Raw genomic sequence first — 19,109 nt, 5'->3', positions numbered from 1 at the left:
GACACTCAATCTCAGGGTCACTGTGGGGGTTGGGCCTTACAGGCCTCCAACTGTAGCTATTTTTAATTCATCTTGTTGGGGGTTTCTTTTGTGGGCTTATTCATCAGGTTTTGATCCTTATTTTCCTGTTGTAATTTGTGAAGACAGTACTCTGTCTCCTTCTGAGATTCCTAGAGTAGGTTCATATGTTAACAATTATATGAGAAATGCTTCAGGAGTTTGTGCACTTGTGTCATTGCTCTTAACTGTTACTATTTTTCCATCTACTGTAGAGGATATCCAGAGGGCAGCTCTGACGCACATTCCGCGAGACAAGTTCTTTAGGAGTCGGCGTAGTGCTTCCTGGAGGGATGGAGATCCGACCTATATTGATGCTATTGACGTACCTCGAGGTGTACCAGATGAGTATAAACTGGTTGATCAGATTGCAGCTGGTTGGGAGTCCATTTTTATTTGGATCACGCCGAATAAAAATGTTGACAGGATCAACTACCTCCACTACAATGTGCAGAAACTGGGTAACTATACTGAAGCAGGATTTCTTGCTATCAAAGAACATTTGGCAGCCACCTCTCTCATGACATTCCAGAACCGCATAGCGGTTGACATGCTCCTTGCGGAAAAGGGTGGGGTGTGCGCCATGCTTGGCGACTGGTGTTGTACATTCATACCTAACAACACGGCCCCGGAGGGGTCCCTCATCAGGGCCATCGATGGCCTCCGCGTTCTCAACCACAAGATGAAGGAGCACTCTGGAGTGGACACGTCTCTTTGGACGGAGTGGTAGGAAAGAACATTTGGTAGACCCAAGGACTTGGTTTCCTCTGTCTTGGTTTCTGTTGCTGTGTTTGCAGCTATCCTCACGTTGTGTGGGTATTGTTGTATTCCTTGTCTTAGGGCACTGCTCAACTGGTTGATCACTACAGCTATTGCACCTCCGACGTCAAAATTAAACGATGTTTATCCGTTATTGCTTTATCGTACAGTTGAGAGTAATGATGACACTGATGACACTTCTTTTGATTCTCCTGTTGACATTTCGTTTTCTTTTCCAGATCTCTTTCCGGGTCTTGGAGATCATGAGTAAAATTACATTGACAACCCCGGGTGTAATTACATTTGTTTTCATGAGAGTGATTCGGTAGATTAAAGCCTTTGTGGAGGGTCTATTCGATGATATGAGGATTGTGCAAATGTAAGAGAAACAGGGGGGAATGTGATTAATGTTGTATATAATGATTCGGGTGTTGGATTTTTCAATCAGATTTTTCTTTATATTATAGTTAGTTTTATATTATAATAAACGGGGGAAATGTAAGAATAATAATGCAGTTTATTATTCATGTTGATTTTCATGATTAAGCCTGTTAGTTTTGTAGGTTTAGCTTTATACTATACACGAATAATGATGTATTTTATTGTTCATGTGTTTAGCTTTATATTATATAAAAACAGGGGGAATGTAAGAATAATAATGCATTTTATTATTTATGTGTTTGATTTTTATCATTAGGCCAACTTGCTTGGTGTGCTTTGCTTTCACATATGTATGTTAATTGCACACACACACACACACACACCCCCACACACACGCACACACACACACACACACATAGACAAAACAAGTTCATAGTGTTCCAGCTGCTTTCGCTCCCCTTTCCCTTAGAGCTGGAACACCTTTGTTATCAGGGACACCGAAGAATAATAAAAAGAAAGGGGGCGCAGGAGCCGGGCAGAGCGTTTTAGGAACTGTAATCGTACACTTCCCTGCGCTCTCCTTGCAAGTAAAAAGACAATATTGTTGTAGAATGTCTTCTCTCCTCATTGTGTGCATTGTTTATGAATGTCTCACTTGGTGTGAACCTGACACGCACCCTTCGTACGGACAATGGGCCACAATACTCTTCAGAAGAATTCAAAGAGTTCTGTAAGGCTTACGGCATCTTGCACAAAACATCACCTCACTTCACACACCACATTCAAATGGAGAAGCAGAGCGTGCAGTGCAAACAGTCAAGAAGCTCTGGAGGAAGGCACCATACAAGCACCTGCTGCTACTGAACTACAGGACTACTCCGCTTGATTCAGTAGGCCTGTCGCCAGCTCAGCTGCTCATGGGCAGGAGGCCTCGCAACAAGCTGCCGACGGCGCATGCGCTGCTGGAACCTATGGCTTATGATGCCCGTAGGGTTAAGCGCTTGCTCAACAGGTCCAAGTCCACCCATAAGTTCTATTATGACTGCAAGAGAGCAGCCCATACTCCTCTCACCCTACAACTCGGAGATGAGGTGCGAATGGCACCATACCCAGGCAATCCCAGATGGTCTCCAGGGGTTGTACTCCGTTCCCACAGTGCTCCACGATCCTATGTGGTGGAGAGTGGGGGCAAGCAGTACCACCGTACCAGCCAACCCCTTCGCACCAGCACTCCTATTAACTCGGAGATGAGGTGCGAATGGCACCATACCCAGGCAATCCCAGATGGTCTCCAGGGGTTGTACTCCGTTCCCACAGTGCTCCACGATCCTATGTGGTGGAGAGTGGTGGCAAGCAGTACCACCGTACCAGCCAACCCCTTCGTACCAGCCAACCCCTTCGCACCAGCACTCCGATTGCCAACCGGTCTCGCCACAAGATCCGTAGCGAGTCCTGGCCTGAATTCCCTGAACTGACACCGGCTGCACAGGGCCCATCAGAACTGCAGTCCTCGTCACTGGGTGAACCACCAGGGACTGTACAGCTCCACTCAGGTGAACTGTATCCCACCCGGCGGGGTAGAGTAGTGAAACCCCCTGATAGACTGAAGTTGTAGTTTTCATCAAGTTACAGAAGTAGTGTTACCATCAGAATAGGGAACAGGCGTGGTAAAGATGCCTGGCGGAAGTGATGTGCTGGTAACCTCTCCTTCCTAGTTAGCATATGATTTAGCATGGTTAGTCATGTAATGGGTACACACATTGTAGTAGGTAGAGCACCACCGCGTTGACGAGGTCTGCTAATTGTTTGCATTTGTTGTGTTTGAAGCTTTACACTGTTTGCTAGCAAGTTGGGAATATTTGTTGTTGGTAGCAGTATTACTGTCATTCTGCGGTTCGGTCTGGATGAATATTGTGGTGCGCAGCTGAAGAAGGGAGATGTAATGTATTGTGAGATGTTCATTCTTCGCAATTGCTTATGGAAATGTCCATCTCGCTTGCCTACTGAGCGGCAGCGAGTCACGGAAGTGCATCAATAAACAGACTGCGCTGCAGCCTGGACTGACACAATGTTTGACTCGTCTCCTACTTACTCGAATAACCTACATACTTTACAAGCCTTAGTGAACTTTTATTTTGAAGTTGGCCCGCGTGGTGACGTAACGGCTAACACGACTTCCGTTTTTGACGTATCGGCAGTCTTAACGCTTGCTACCAGCACAAGGCTGTCTCGAAATCAAATTCAGTCCCTAATTTAGGACACGAACAAACGGCGAGTTAATTACGCTGTCATTGTATGGTACGGCACAAATCTCCTGCGTCAGTGGCTAGCAGCTGTTATCATTAGCTGGTAGTTCAACAGCTGCTGCTTTTTTTAAACTTATTTTTCTACATTGTGGACCTAGATTGCTTTGTAATGTGCTGTTCATGTTTTAAGAAAGGTGCCTTAAATTTGCACTTCGTCTTTTTCATTATGAAAAAAAATAAATAAAAATAAAACTTTGTCTTCACTTAATTCATAACAACATGTTTGCCTAATTGTAAGAAAACATTCAGCTCAAAATGTCTGGGAGGATACCTTGAAATGTATACAATGTACCACTTGCAAAATTGCGTTAAATTGTGTTCTTAATATTAGACATTAGGAGTTGATTTTTTTTTATGGGAAAAACCGTTTTATAAAATAAATGAAGACAAAGTTCTATTCAGCTTTTTTTTTTTGCTCATACAAAAAATGATCCTCAAAATCTATGACCGATCCGAACTGTGACTTATGTTATCCGTTGGACCACTAGTGAGTACCAAAGACAATCTCCTGGTACTCATGCGAGTACCGCATGAAAGAAATCATGTGCACCCCTGACTATATACCATGTTTGAATGGTCTCAATAGGCCAACTTAAACTATACTTAGGATAAGTTGATCACACCATACTTTTCATGATTATTATTGTCACGTTCGATGAAGAGGTTGTGGTAGCCGTTCTGCTACATGATCATTCAAATTCTGTCCCCAGACTGTGCACTTCATACTTGCAAAGCTTTGTGCTTTGGGATTGTGGATTAACATCTCAAACATGGTGTTATATGTTTTAAGGCTAAGTATGTTTGTCTTTCGCTGTCCCCATCCAGTTTTTTCTCTTACGATCCAATGACAGCCTTATTTTATTATTATTTTTTATTTAAATACAAAATAAGTGCAAAAATGTGGTGTCACTGAGTGGTAACAATTTTTACTTAGCGTAAAATAACAAAATAAGATTTGCCCCACCCCCGCCGGCGTCCACCCACCCAAGTAGATTTCAAATCTGTGGGAAACACCGATATAGCGCATTTCACGACAGCTACAGCTATAACCAAGCACTTTACATACAACAACAAAAATAGCCATGATACAACAAGTGATATCAATAAATTAACACAAAACACTATATACAATAGACACCGGAAAACAGCTGAAAATGTGTCAGTCTCAGGTCAGATCAAAAGCCAACGAATAGAAATGTGTCTTCAAACGGGACATCGCATAATTCAGTTAAAGGTGTTGAGAGTCAGCATGACCGGATCTGACCATGGGACCAGCTGGAGAGGATCAGCCCTATAGACAGGGCCAGCCAGGGAGGAGACCAGCCCACATTATGTTTAGAATTTGAAGACAGTATAAATGTGAGGGCTGCATGTTAGACCATGTCCCTTTTTCTGCCCTCGGGTGAGAGCATTCGCGAGGATGGAAAAGCTTCCCAGATCTGATCATTGTATGATTCCTGAACTTCACAGATCGAAAAGAAAACAGACGAGCAAATTCAGTCGACTTGTGTGAGTCTTTATTTACATTGGATACCTTCTTGAAAGATCAAACGAACACGCATTGAGTAAGTAGTTGTTTTCTAAATTACTAATTGGGCTTATGCCCTAGAGACCTTCAAAACATTCCAACAGTAACACGTTACAAAGTGACATGTTACAGGCTTCATTAGTCGCCATCGTGCATGATCTTGACTCCTGTTTCTCACCCCCTTAATATTATCCACACAAAATTTCCATGACTTCTCCAAAAGTTTAGAGAGCATTTTACTTTTCAATAACATTTGAAGGATTTGGAGAATGAATTTTCAGGTTCTGTATTTTTACAGGACTTTAATGCCCAAATGAACCTTGATTTTGTCCAGTGAAAGACTATCACAAACACACACACAAAAAAAAACCTTGACCTACAAAAGGAATTAATTAATGCTTGGTGGACGTGGGGCCATGGTGCTGGGGGAATAATAAAAAACATTTATCAATTCAAAAATAAAGGAAGCAGAACTAAGATATACAGATATCAAGAAACAATAATGATAAGAACAAGCAAACAAATACATGAACACTGAACAGCTTAATTAAACAAAAGGACCTCATGTCAACCTACTGTATTCAACCTTTTTCATTGACAAAGAAGATTCACTGATCATTTGCATGTCATATTTACAATTCCCCACTTTCCCCATCAAAAGTCAAAGTTTCTTCACAGTCTACTTAATCAATCATTAACTTCGTTCTTATTGAGATCACTAAAAGATTGGACAAAGCATGTGCATTACTCAAGGTATTTTAGCACCTGTGCTAATTCTCAACACTTGTCCACAAAGACTACAAAAGGACAAAATAAAAGATCCCATATTAAACAAAATGCAGCTTTTTGCAAACACTTATGGTGTATACGTAAGATATTAAACACTTAAATGTTCATCGAATGCCTTTTGATGGCTGCATTTCTCACTCGCACACTTGTGCCTCTTGACCTGAAACTTATGAGAGAATATTTGGCCACAAACTGAGCAGGAAAAAGGTTTCTCAGCAGTGTGGCTTCTTGTATGTATTTTTAAGTTTCCCTTCTGAGAGAAGGTTTGGTCACAAACTGAGCAGGAAAAAGGCTTCCCACCAGTGTGCCTTCTTCTGTGTGATTTTAAGTTTCCCTTATGAGAGAAACTTTGGCCACAAACTGAGCAGGAAAATGTTTTCTTACCTGTGTGGGTTCTTGTGTGTTTTGTCAAGTTCCCCTTCAGAGAGACTCTTTGGCCACAAACTGAGCAGGAAAAAGGTTTCTCACCAGTGTGGCTTCTTTTGTGTGTTTTTAAATGTTGCTTCCGATTGAATATTTGCCAACAAACTGAGCAGGAAAATGGTTTCTCACCAGTGTGGCTTCTTGTGTGTGTTTTTAAATGTTGCTTCCGATTGAATATTTGGGAACAAACTAAGCAGGAAAATGGTTTTTCACCAGTGGGTGCTTGTGTGTATTTTTAAATGTTCCTCACGAGAAAATCTTTGGCCACAAACTGAGCAGGAAAAAGGTTTCTCACCAGTGTGTGTATGTTTAAGCTTCCCTTCATAGAGAATGTTTGGCCACAAACTGAGCAGGAAAAAGGTTTCTCACCAGTGTGGCTTATGGTGTGTATTTTTTTAAGTTTCCCTTGTGAGAGAAAGTTTGACCACAAACTGAGCAGGAAAACGGTTTCTCACCAGTGTGGCTTCTTGCGTGGGTTTTTAAACTTCTCTTCTGAGAGAATCTTTGGCCACAATCTGAACAGGAAAAAGGTTTCTCACCAGTGTGGCTTCTTGCGTGTGTTTTTAAGTGTCCCTTCTTAGAGAATGTTTGGCCACAATCTGTGCAGGCAAAAGGTCTCTCTTCTGTGTGTATTCTCATATGTTGTTTCAAACTCTTCTTACAAGCAAATGTGCTCCCACAGTGAGAACATTTCCAGCTTTTGTTGTCATCACCTATAAACTCGTCATCGTCATCGTCATCATCATCATCATCATCATCATCATCATCATCAGCATGTGACGACATGTCGTCACTCTCTGATAGTGGAGCTAAGAGGCCGTCTGCTTGCAATCCTCCACAGTGGTTACCATCACCTTCTGTTGTCATGTGTTGACATGAGCTGCTGCTTTGAGGATCCGCCCCTCTGCTCACCTCACATTTATTTTGACCTACATTTTCAGTCGACGGCAGCTTGCACATCTTCTCCTCCTCCTCTGTAATGTAGAGGGGGTCTTCTCTCTCCGCTTTCATGTCAGGATGCTCCGGTTCCTCGTCTTTTTTGATGCAAAGAGGCCTCTGGTCCTCTTCCTCTTTGAAATGGCGGATTTCCTCATCGTCCTCTTCCTCTTTAATGAGAGGGCGCTCTGGCCTCTGTCGCTCACGACAAACATCTTGACTGAAGTCTGCGAGACAAGAAGTCAAATACACATGGTATTATGGTTTATCTGTAGAATTAAGGGGATTAGGACAACCAGATGAGTTACGATTACAACATACTGCTTGACATTAGCCAAGTGACTTACCAATGCATTTTGGGGGCAGGGGGCATTTTTGCACAGGGTATGACATTGCACCTTATTTAGTGTTGGCCCTATCAAAAGCGGTCCTGGCTTCGTATATTCATGATGCAATAGGTTTTAATGATTATTTCATATTTTGTGTTTTTACACTGTATCATTTAAGCCACTTTAGTAAACTAGAGAATGCAATTTCTGGCGAAATTGCGTGTCAAGGAGAAGGAAGCTAAAAGAAACTGCTGAATGCATTGGAAAGAAGCTTAATGAAGTGGAATTAAGTTGAATGAAGTGGAATGAAGTGGAATGAAGTTGAATGACCTCGAATGATGTACAATGGCCTGGAATGAGGACATAAAACACAGAGGAGAAGCAAGAAAAGAGGAAGTAAGGAAACACTTCACTTCTGAGTCACTTGGGTGACTTCGGGGTCACTTGGGAAACTTCCGGGTCACTTCCAGGTCATTTGGGTCACTTCCGGCTGAATTGGGGTCACTTCCGGGTCAATCCTGGGCCATTTGATTCACTTTCCGGTCACTTGGGGTCATTTCCGGGCCCTTGGGGGTCATTTCCAGCTCATTTCCGGGTCATTTGGGTCACTTCCAGGTCACTTTCAGGTCACCTAGGGGTCACTTAGGGTCACTTCAGGGTGTCCCAATACTTTTGAACAATATGGCCGCTTCATTGGGGACACCTGGTGATGAGAATTCTGGGTGTCCCAATACTTTTGAACATGGCCACTTCATTAGGGACACCTGAGGATGACAATTCTGGGTGTCCCAATACTTTTGAACAATATGCCACCGCCACACCAGGGGAGGCCAAGGGGCCAGAATGCTAGCTGTAGCTTATGTCCCTGCCCAAGATGGCCACCGCACTGGGGAGACCTCGGGGTGAGTATCCCCAGTCTAGCTAATGTCCCTGCCCAAGATGGCCGCTGCACTGGGAAGACCTCGGGGTGAATATGCCCAGTCTAGCTAATGTCCCTGCCCAAGATGGCCGCCGCACTGGAGAGACCTTGGGGTGAGTATCCCCAGTCTAGCTAATGTCCCTGTTCAAGATGGCCACCGCACTGGGGAGACCTCGGGGTGAGTATCCCCAGTCTAGCTAACGTCCCTGTCCGATGGCCGCCTTATTGGGGCTGGCTGAAGGCCGAGACTCACGGGTGTAGCTTATATCCTTGCCCAAGATGGCGGCTGAAGGCCGAGACTCACGGGTGTAGCTTATATCCTTGCCCAAGATGGCCGCCGCACTGGGGAGACCTCGGGGTGAGTATGCCCAGTCTAGCTTATGTCCCTGCCCAAGATGGCCGCCGCACTGGGGAGACCTCGGGGTGTGTTCCCCAGTCCAGCTAATGTCCCTGCCCAATGGCTGCCTTATTGGGGCTGGCTGAGGGGTGAGAATCATGGGTGTAGCTAATAACCTTGCCCAAGATGGCCGCCGCACTGGGAAGACCTCGGGGTGAGTATCCTCAGTCTAGGTAATGTCCCTGACCAAGATGGCCGCCGCACTGGGGAGACCTCGGCGTGAGTATGCCCAGTCTAGCTAATGTCTCTGCCCAAGATGGCCGCCGCACTGGGGAGACCTCGGGGTGAGTGTCCCCAGTCTAGCTAATGTCCCTGTCCAAGATGGCCACCGCACTGGGGAGACCTCGGGGTGAGTATCCCCAGTATTAGCTAATGTCCCTGCCCGATGGCCGCCTTATTGGGGCTGGCTGAAGGCCGAGACTCACGGGTGCAGCCTATATCCCTGCCGAAGATGGCCACCGCACTGGGGAAACCTCGAGGTGAGTATCCCCAGTCGAGCTAATCTCCCTGCCCAAGATGGCTGCCGCACTGGGGAGACCTCGGGGTGTGTTCCCCAGTCTAGCTAATGTCCCTGCTCGATGGCCGCCTTATTGGGGCTGGCTGAGGGGCGAGAATCATGGGTGTAGCTAATAACCTTGCCCAAGATGGCCGCAGCACTGGGAAGACCTCGGGGTGAGTATCCTCAGTCTAGCTAATGTCCCTGTCCAAGATGGCCGCCGCACTGGGGAGACCTCGGGGCAATAACACTGGTCCACTGGAAATGAATGGTGAATTTTTGTGGTTTTTTTTTAATTGTGAATGAGTTGAATGTGTGGAAAGTAGGAATTTTGGGGGTGTTGAAAAGCTGAATGTGAGTTGAATGAGTTGAATTTATGGAAATTGGAATGGTGTAAATGCGTAAAGGTAAATCTGCCAATGGAAATTAATGGTGAATAGTTGAATTTTTGTGGGTTTTTTAGGTGTGAATAAGTTTTATGTGTGGGAAGTACGAATTTTGGGGGTGTTGAAAAGCTGAATGTGAGTTGAATGAGTTGAATGACTTGAATTTGTGGAAATTGGGAAGGTGTAAATGTGAAAAGTTGAACGTTCCAATGGAAATGAATGGTTAATAGTTGAATTTTTGTGGGTTTTTTAAGGGTGAATGAGTTGAATGTGTGGGAAATAGGAATTTTGGGTGTGTTGAAAAGCTTGACCAATGTGAGTTGAATGAGATGAATGTTGTCAATTTCAAATTGGAATGATGTAAATGTGGATTGTTGAATATGACAATGGGAATGAATGGTGGAATTTTCAAGTTTTTTTTACGGGTGAATAAGTTGAATTTTGGGTAAATAGGAATTGTGGGTGTGTTGAATAGCTTTACCAATGTGAGTTGAATCTTGTGAATTTGAAATTGCAATGGTGGAAATGGGAAATGTTGAATGTGCCATTGGAAATTAATGTTTTTTTTGGGTTAAAAACTGCGAATTTTGGGGAAAACGTAAATTTTATTGGCGAAAAAAAAAGGAATTTTTGGAATATATTGAAGTTGGAATGGCGAGAATCGGTTGAAAAATGTGGAAGTAGAGGAACGCCAAAAAAGTGTGAGAAATAAAATAGAAGAATAATAAAATTGAATGGTGTAGAATAACGCGAATAACGTAGGCCTTAGCCTTGAAGGCCTTAGCCTTCACACAATAAATATGTTTGGGTTGACTTCCCTTTAAGGGTCCAATCAGTTTTGTCCATCCTTGTTTCAAGGGTTTGTTTTTAAAATAATTCTGTTGAACTACATTTCAAAAGCAATGTCTGATATTTGATAGTTAATTTCATTCATTAACAAAGGGGTACCAACAATTTTGTTCACCTGTATATAGTAACAAGACAGAGAGACAGACAGACAGACGGCACGCCTTGTATACTGTTCAAATTGGAAAGCATTTCCTTAAAAAGTGGAAGAAGCGACCAAACCTGCTCTGTGGGGAACGATTCTTGGCTGCATTCTGCTAATGGCGTCCAGTAATTGACGTTGTCGCTCGTTGGCCTCTTTTGCTCCAAAAAGTTCCTCCTCGTACTCTGCTGTCCTTCTTGAACACATTTTCACATGACAATCACCACAACACTTGCAGCTCAAACTTGATCCCTGCTGAACGATGTTGATCACAAACGCGTCTCTTTGTTAGCAGCTAGCAAGCTAATCTACACTTAGCTAAGCTAGGCCAAGAAACGCCAATGTGCACCGAGACGACTTTAATCGGACACAAAGATTTAGCGTAATTTGTTTTACTCTAGAAAAGTAGTGATGAACGTTCTGTGTTGTGGTCTGAGTACATCTTGAGAAAAAAAATATGGAAAATACAATCAAGCGTGTGGATCATGCAGAGGCACATTCGTTCGTTCGTTATAGTCAGTGTGTGTGGGCCCCCTCCCTCCAATTTATTTATTGTTATTTATGTATTTTTCAATACAGTACAGAATATAAGAGGAAACGTAGGATCTTATGTAAAAGGTAGGACTAGATATTAGTTTATACTTCCTCATACACCCTTTCGAACATGTAAGAGTCTGCTTTGCCTTGCCATATTTATCATTTATTTAAGATAGTCTGTTCTTGTCTTTGATACTTTACCTTATAGGTCCAACATCATTTGCCATGATTAATGATTACAAAAACTGCTTTCTGTTTGTACTCAACCAAATGACTGTTCAAAAAGACACATTCAAAAAGTTGTAATGTCATGTCATCTTCCAAACCGCTTATCCTATATAAGGTCGCGGGGAGGCGCTGGAGCCTATCCCAGCCGTCAACGGGCGAAGGCAGACTACACCCTGAACTGGTCGCCAGCCAGTCGCAGGGCACACACAGACACCGCCACTGAGCGGGAATCGATGCCACAATGCCACAATGCCACGCTGCCCGCACACAACTCAGGCGTGAGTACCACTGCACTATCAGTGACTTCATTCAAAAAGTTAGTTTAGTGAAATGTATTTAATGAAAAGTCTCAGGGCTTTAAAAAGACCACGAGGACATCCCCTCATCTTAACCCCCAAGGGGGGCAAGAAAAAACTCCAAACACAATTGAGAAAAATTGAGAAACCTTGAGAAGGGGCCACAAATTGGGGGAATCCCCCTTCCAGGATGACCAGGCTGCAATAGATGCTGAGTGGCAACAGCTGCAGGATGACTCCTTTGGAGAAGTAGGTCCTCCTCAGAATCCGGCCCGTTTGGTCAATCTCCAATGCAGCACCACATCATCTGTTAAATCTCCATCTTTATCACATGTGGGTAGAGCCGATAGAAGTTGTTGCTGCTCCTCTTGCTTCAATTTTTTTTTCCATTATTCAAATAAAACATTTTTTAAAGTCAATAGCATGAAAAAGAACGTATTTCCCTCAAACTGTCATGGTAAAGAGATTTTTTTTATCATAAGGAAGGATATCTTGGTGAAAAGAAACATTGTTATAAAAGTGGGCTTCAGAAATTAATGAAAATATTATTGAAAACAACCCCAGAAGTGTTGTCCAGCTGGTGCTTACTGAGTCAGAACACAGGAAGGATTTCACCTCACAGAAATGCCTTTGAAGCATCCGTCCAGTGCGCAGATAATTTCCCAAAGCTGAAATAAGACGTAACATTACATAACATATTTCATTCAAACAAATTATACAGTTGCACAGTACCAACCTGCCAAGGATGAAGTTTTCCATTAGTAGTATACACCACCATTTCTTCATTACAGGCATGTCAGTCAAAAAAATAATAATAATATCAGCATTTATTTTTATTAGCCATGTAGAGACACACAAGGTTTGTTAGTTTTGAGCCACACGATTCTTAAAGTTACAAGCAAGCAACTGCAACTAAAAGAACATTTGGCACCTGACAGGTGCTGCAGTTCCGAATAATTACAGCTGTGCAAGTGATAGAGAGTCATCAAAAAGTCAATGTCAACGAAGTCTTCTGGAGCTTACTTTCAAAAAAAAATAAAATAATTTAATTAAAAAATATATATAAAGGATGGTTAACTTACAATGGTGATGTTGGAACAACATCAAGGTCTGCAACATATATGGTCTTTCCATGTGTGATATATTGTAGACAAGCTATCAGGCACTCAATTACATAAGACATAAGTATAAGACAAAGCACATTTAGAGAACGCATTTTACATTATTTTTTTCAACTGTGATTGGGCAATCTGCTGAATGAGGTCAAAGACAGCGTTTTTTTATCAGCAATTGAAAAATTGTTTGGCTTTTCTGTATGTCAACTTGAACATAATCAAAAGACATCCATCTGTAAGTGACCTAATTTATTCCATTTCATTGTCCTTCCAAAAGTTGGCACACATCAGGGCAGCTGTCTATGTTTTCACTATCAGCTCTTTTCCTTGCTTTTTAATGTCCAAGACATAGTCTAGTTGATTGAAACACACACAAAATCTATTTTTAAACAAAAATACAATGCAGCACTATCTTACCAGGTACCTTTGGCTTCAATCTACCGTACTATTCAATAATACATACCAGCTGCTCTTGGGCAGAATGTAATTCTAGTGTCCATGAAGTGTCCACAGATGCATTTTAACTAGAAGTACACAAACTGGCATTACCTTGAAACGTAATTGCATTTTTGTGTGCTGGAGAACTTTACAGAGACGAGCAGGTTTGAATTGGGAGCAAAGCGGGCGGTGTATTTGCAGCATTGAGTGCAGCGCTGCATTGCAAACTTCACATTCCCCTGAATGATTGAGTGATGCATCTGCAAAGAGTGAATGTAAAAATATAGTGAAAATAAAAATGTATAACGTGGCCATTGCATTTTACTGTTTGGTAAAACGACATGAAACTACACATTTGAGATTCTGATGAAATATGATTGTAGTGATTACTGCATATAGAACAACATTACAATAACTAAGCAATAAAGTTATCCACGTCCACTGGCCAACAACACGGCATTCTCACTGAAATATTATGATGAAATTTACGCGGGTAACGATAACCAAAGTTATTTTTGATAAAGTTGCAACCATAAACAGTCAGTTTTATAATTTGTGTTGTAATGCTTTTTAGGTCTGGAGCCCATGAGCCCAATTAGCAATTTACACAACAACTACTTACTCAATGCCTGTTCGTTTTATCTTTCATGAAGGAATCCAATGTAAATTCTCTCGTCAGCTTTCTTAACCATCTCTGAAGTTCAGGAATCATACTATGATTAGATCTGGGCAGCTTTTCCATCCTCGTGAATGCTCTCACCCGAGACGGGCGAGGGTAGAAAAGGGGCGCGGTCCAACATGCAGCCCTCACATTTATACTGTCTTCAAAATCTAAACATAATGTTGGCTGGTCTCCTCCCTGGCTGGCCCTGCCTATGGGGCTGATCTTCAGCAGCTGGTCCCGTGCTCAGATCAGGCCACGCTGACTCTGAGACTTTTAACTGATTTTCTGATGTGTAATTCCCATTTTGTGTTTTGGTTAAACTTTGGCTAATATAAAGCCATTCATATAAATTTAGATCCTTCAAACGTAGACCGCTGAGATTCGAAAAAATATGCCGAGCTCCAAAAGGGGGCGTGCCAATTTGCGGTAAATGTAATCACAAAAAAGCCCTTAAATAATCACTACAGTCTTTTGGGGGGGGGGGGGCATTGATAACTGATGTCATATTTACATGCAAACCTATTATATAAGTGCCAATGTTAAAATGTCCCTTTAACCTGTTTGCAAAAAGTATCGAAATAACTTATTGGTATCTGTATCGAAACAGAAATTTGATATCGTGACAACCCTAGAACGAAGTGTGATCGAATTTCCGAAATATTTTACCTGTGACAAAGTGATCCAAGTAAATTAAAAAATAGTCTGTGTTCGGTAGGTTGGCTCTGCTGATTGCAACCAGCCACAGTCGTCTTCGCTTTTCACTTTTTTTCTGGACGTGAAATTGGCGATCACTTGCGTAACACGTTACAATGTTGCCAGCCGCCTTCATTAGTCGCCATCTTGCATGATCTTGACTCCTGTTTCACACACCCTTAATATTATCCACACAAAATTTCCATGACTTCTCCAAACGTTTAGAGAACATTTTATTTTTCAATAACATTTGAAGGATTTGGAGAATGAATTTTCGCACACAAAAAAGGTGATAAAAAGCCCTTGGCCTACAAAAGGAATAATTCATGCTTGGTGGATTGGGGGTCATGGTGGTGGGGGAATAATAAAAAATATTGATCAATTCTTAAATAAAGGAAGCAGAACTAAGGCTAGGTTCACACCGCAGGCAAATGCGACCCAGATCTGATTTTTTTTGCTCATATGTGACCTGTATCTGATTTTTTTTGACAGTCTGAATGGCCCCGATCTTTTCCAATGCGTTCGCGGTCTGAACGGCCAGGTCGCATATATCCGGCATTGACGTCATCTAGAGCCCAAACGTGCTCCACGCAGGCAGAGGGAAACTGCTGGCAGCAGGGGTTCGAATATGCAAAGTTGTTTTGAGTAACACTATTGACTTTAGAGCTGTCCCGACTAGTCGGCATAGTCGACGTGGCCGATGACATAAACGCGTCGGGACGCACAACATACAGTTGACTTCAAGTGTCGATGACGTAAAATACGTCAGCACGTACGTACGCTAGAGTGTCGATGACGTAAATACGTCAACACGTGCATTGTGTTAGTTGTAAACAAGTGCGCACATTAGAAATGGCAGAGGCGCCGGATACCAGCGTCCCCCGCTAAAAAAGCAGACAAAAATGTCCAAAGTATGGACATACTTCAAAGAAAGGTCGAGCGAGTTGGTCGTCTGCACCCTCTGTAAAGCTGATTTAGCGTACCACAGCAGCATATCAGCCATGAACGAACACCTTAAGCGACGTCACTCAGGAGTACTGCTGGAAGACGAGAGAAAGCAGAAAGCTGGTGTACCGTAAATCCATCTAACTAATTAACTAATACCCCCGGTTTTACTGAAATTGCTGTTATGTCCGACGTGTTAACGTGCATCGTTAAATTTAATTTCTCGAAGCAGCGGGTTGCAGTCAAAGTTACACCGTGTTGTGTTTCAACTTTGTGCATTATGTAGCTCATGTTTGCAGAGATATTTCACTCCATGAAATGAGATATTAAAGCCTCGCCTCATAATTTCTACCAAATACTGTATTTATTTCTACCTGCTACCTAATCGCTTGACTGTATAAATGCCGCGACACGCTGGACCACATTTACTTCCGCAAACACAACGTCGCGTGTGACGTCGTCTCTTCTTCTGCGCATGCGGGCCATTTTGACGACGCATGTGTCCATACAGCAGACAAAACCGATGTCGCATTTATAATGTAATATGAACGCTTACACAAAAAAAATTGGATTTTTACAAAAAAATCCAAATTGAGCATTAAGACATGCGGTGTGAACCTAGCCTAAGATAAATATATACATAAATCAAGAAACAATAATGATAAGAGCAAGCAAACAAATACCTGAACACTGAATAATAGCTTAATTAAACAAAAGGATCTCATATGTCAGCATAATGTATTCAACCTTTTTCATTGACAAAGAAGATTCACTGATCATTTCCATTTCATTCAGAATCATATTTACAATTCCCCACTTTCCCCATCAAAGGTCAAAGTTTCTTCACAGTTTATTTCATCAATCATGAACTTAGTTCACATGGAGATCACTGAAACATTGGACAAGGCATGTGCATTGCTTAAGGTATTTTAGCGCCTGTGCTAATTCTCAACACTTGTCCACTAAGACCACAAGAAGACAAAATAAAAGATCACATATTAAGCAAAATGCAGCTTTTTCAAACACTTACTATGGTGTATATGTAAGATATTAAACATTTAAATGTTCATTGAATGCCTTTTGATGACTGCATTTTTCACTAGCACACTTGTGCCTCTTGACCTGTAACTTATGAGAGAATATTTGGCCACAAACTGAGCAGGAAAAAGGTTTCTCACCAGTGTGGCTTCTTGTGTGTATTTTTAAGTTTCCCTTCTGAGAGAAGGTTTGGCCACAAATTGAGCAGGAAAAGGGTTTCTCACCAGTGTGGCGTCTTGTGTGTATTTTTAAGTTTCCCTTCTGAGAGAAAGTTTGGCCACAAACTGAGCAGGAAAACGGTTTCTCACCAGTGTGGCTTCTTGTGTGTCTTTTTAAGTGTCCCTTCTCATAGAATCTTTGGCCACAATCTGAACAGGAAAAAGGTTTCTTACCAGTGTGTGTTCTTGTGTGTGTTTTTAAGCTTCCCTTCAGAGAGAAAGTTTGGCCACAAACTAAGCAGGAAAAAGGTTTCTCACCAGTGTGGCTTATTGTATGTATTTTTAAGTTTCCCTTCTGAGAGAAAGTTTGGCCACAAACTGAGCAGGAAAACGGTTTCTCACCAGTGTGGCTTCTTGCGTGGGTTTTTAAACTTCCCTTCTGAGAGAATCTTTGGCCACAATCTGAACAGGAAAAAGGTTTCTCACCAGTGTGTGTTCTTGTGTGTATTTTCAAGGTTCCCTTCTGAGAGAATCTTTGGTCACAAACTGAGCAGGAAAAAGGTTTCTCACCAGTGTGTGTTCTTGTGTGTATTTTTAAATGTCGCTTCTGAGAGAATCTTTGGCCACAAACAGAGCAGGAAAAAGGTTTCTCACCAGTGTGGCTTCTTGTGTGTGTTTTTAAGTTTCCCTTCTGAGAGAATCTTTGGCCACAATCTGTGCAGACGAAAGGTTTCTCTTCAGTGTGTATTCTCATGTGTTGTTTCAAACTCTTCTTGCAAGCAAATGTGTTCCCACAGTGAGAACAATTCCAGCTTTTGTTGTCATCACCTCTAAACTCATCATCATCATCAACATGTGACGACATGTCGTCACTCTCTGATAGTGGAGCTAAGAGGCCGTCTGCTTGCAATCCTCGACAGTGGTCACCATCACCTTCTGTTGTCATGTGTTGACATGAGCTGCTGCTTGGAGGCTCCGCCCCTCTGCTCACCTCACATTTATTTTGACCTTCAGCTTCACTCTTCAAAGGGACACCAGTCGATGGCAGCTTGCACATTTCCTCCTGCTCCTCTTTAATGTAGTGGGGGTCTTCTCTCTCCTCTTTCATGTAAGGATGCTCCGACTCGTTCTCTTTTTTGATGCAAAGAGACATCGGCTCATCTTCCCCTTGGAAATGGTGGGCTTCCTCATCCTCCTCTTCCTCTTTCACGTGAGGGTGCTCTGGCCTCTGCCTCTCAGTACGAACATCTTCACTGATGTCTGCGAGACACAAGAAGTCAAGTACACATTGTATTAGGGCTGTCCCAAACGATTATTTTTCTCCAGATTAATCTATCGACTATTTTTAAGATTAGTCGATTAGTCTAACAATTAATTTTTCGACTAATCTAGCGATTATTTTTGACTTGACGATTATTAATTCCAAAAAACATTTCTGAAAGCTTATTTAAATTCTTTGTTTATTAAAGTGAAAAAAAAACATTTTGAAATTGAATGAACAGTGACATCTCTTTTAGGAAGGCATCACGATGTGTGAACATGAATGAGGTATTTATCTATACATAACGATAAAACAATGTGTGCGTGCATGTGTGAACAGCCCAAGTAAAAGAACTAACAAAAATAAATAACTAAAAAATAACATCAGTTTGCTTAAACCTGAAACAGATAAAGCAGTGCATACCTAAGTATTATAATAATGAAAAAGCACATATTATATATTAGTACAGTCACGGACTATGGTTAGCAGGCCAGTGTTTCCTCTAGGTTTTTTTTTTTTTTTTTTTTTTTTAGCAGCGGGAGCAGGACAATGTACGATCTGCATGCTGTGCTGCGCCCAGTGCACAGAGAGCTTTCTGGAGCAGATAACTGATGTCGTGTGTTACTGTTTATAGGTACATAGAGCAGCGGAACCAATATAACATTACCTACAAGCACCAACACAATTTGACTGGAGTGAAATAGCTCCGCAAACGTTAGCTACATAATGCACAAAGTTGAAACACAACACGGCGTAACTTTGAGTGCCACCCGCTGCTTCGAAAAATCAAACTTAACAATGCACGTTAATACGTCGGACACAATAACAATTTCAGTAAAACCGGGGGATATTAGTTAGTTAGCTGGACTTAGGATACTCCAGCTTTCTGCTTTCTCTCGTCTTCCTGAGTGACGTCGCTTAGTTCGTTCATGGCTGATGTGCTGCTTTGGTACGCCAACTCAGCTTTACAGAGGTTTGCAGACGACCAACTCTACCTTTCTCTAAAGTATGTCCATACTTTGGACGTTTTTGTCCGCTTTTT

At 42.2% G+C, this 19,109-nt stretch overlaps 1 protein-coding gene and 2 pseudogenes across 6 annotated transcripts in view; 1 reads left to right on the top strand and 2 right to left on the bottom strand.

Moving 5' to 3' along the window:
- The window catches only part of LOC147127728 (uncharacterized), a 47,937-nt gene extending 46,128 nt beyond the window's left edge, over positions 1 to 1,809 (top strand). The window contains exon 2 of one of the 4 annotated variants that reach the window (XR_015084164.1): positions 273 to 409. Coding sequence is in view for 1 of the 4 variants with exons in the window: in XM_086020349.1 (XP_085876475.1) it covers positions 273 to 787 (515 nt within the window). In the remaining 3 variants the exon portion in view is untranslated. Of the gene's footprint in view, positions 1 to 272 lie in introns of all 4 variants that reach the window. The other 3 variants (XR_015084165.1, XR_015084163.1, XM_086020349.1) reach the window with 3 other exon arrangements.
- Positions 1,810 to 5,111: 3,302 nt separating this feature from the next.
- LOC147127727 (uncharacterized) lies at positions 5,112 to 12,021 on the bottom strand (annotated as a pseudogene). The gene is made up of 2 exons (XR_015084159.1): positions 10,775 to 12,021; positions 5,112 to 7,406 (listed from the first exon to the last, which is right to left on the bottom strand). The product of XR_015084159.1 is annotated as an uncharacterized LOC147127727 (transcript).
- A 4,643-nt stretch (positions 12,022 to 16,664) lies between these two features.
- The window catches only part of LOC147127726 (uncharacterized), a 16,673-nt pseudogene continuing 14,228 nt past the window's right edge, over positions 16,665 to 19,109 (bottom strand). Inside the window, exon 2 of the transcript XR_015084162.1 lies at positions 16,665 to 18,066. The product of XR_015084162.1 is annotated as an uncharacterized LOC147127726 (transcript). The remainder of the gene's footprint in view (positions 18,067 to 19,109) is intronic.

This window comes from Filicampus tigris, chromosome 21 (genome assembly GCF_054856515.1).
Source record: "Filicampus tigris isolate MCC_2025a chromosome 21, RoL_Ftig_1.0, whole genome shotgun sequence".
In the NCBI taxonomy this organism is placed as follows: domain Eukaryota; kingdom Metazoa; phylum Chordata; class Actinopteri; order Syngnathiformes; family Syngnathidae; genus Filicampus; species Filicampus tigris.
This window is presented reverse-complemented; position numbering and strand designations above follow the sequence as displayed.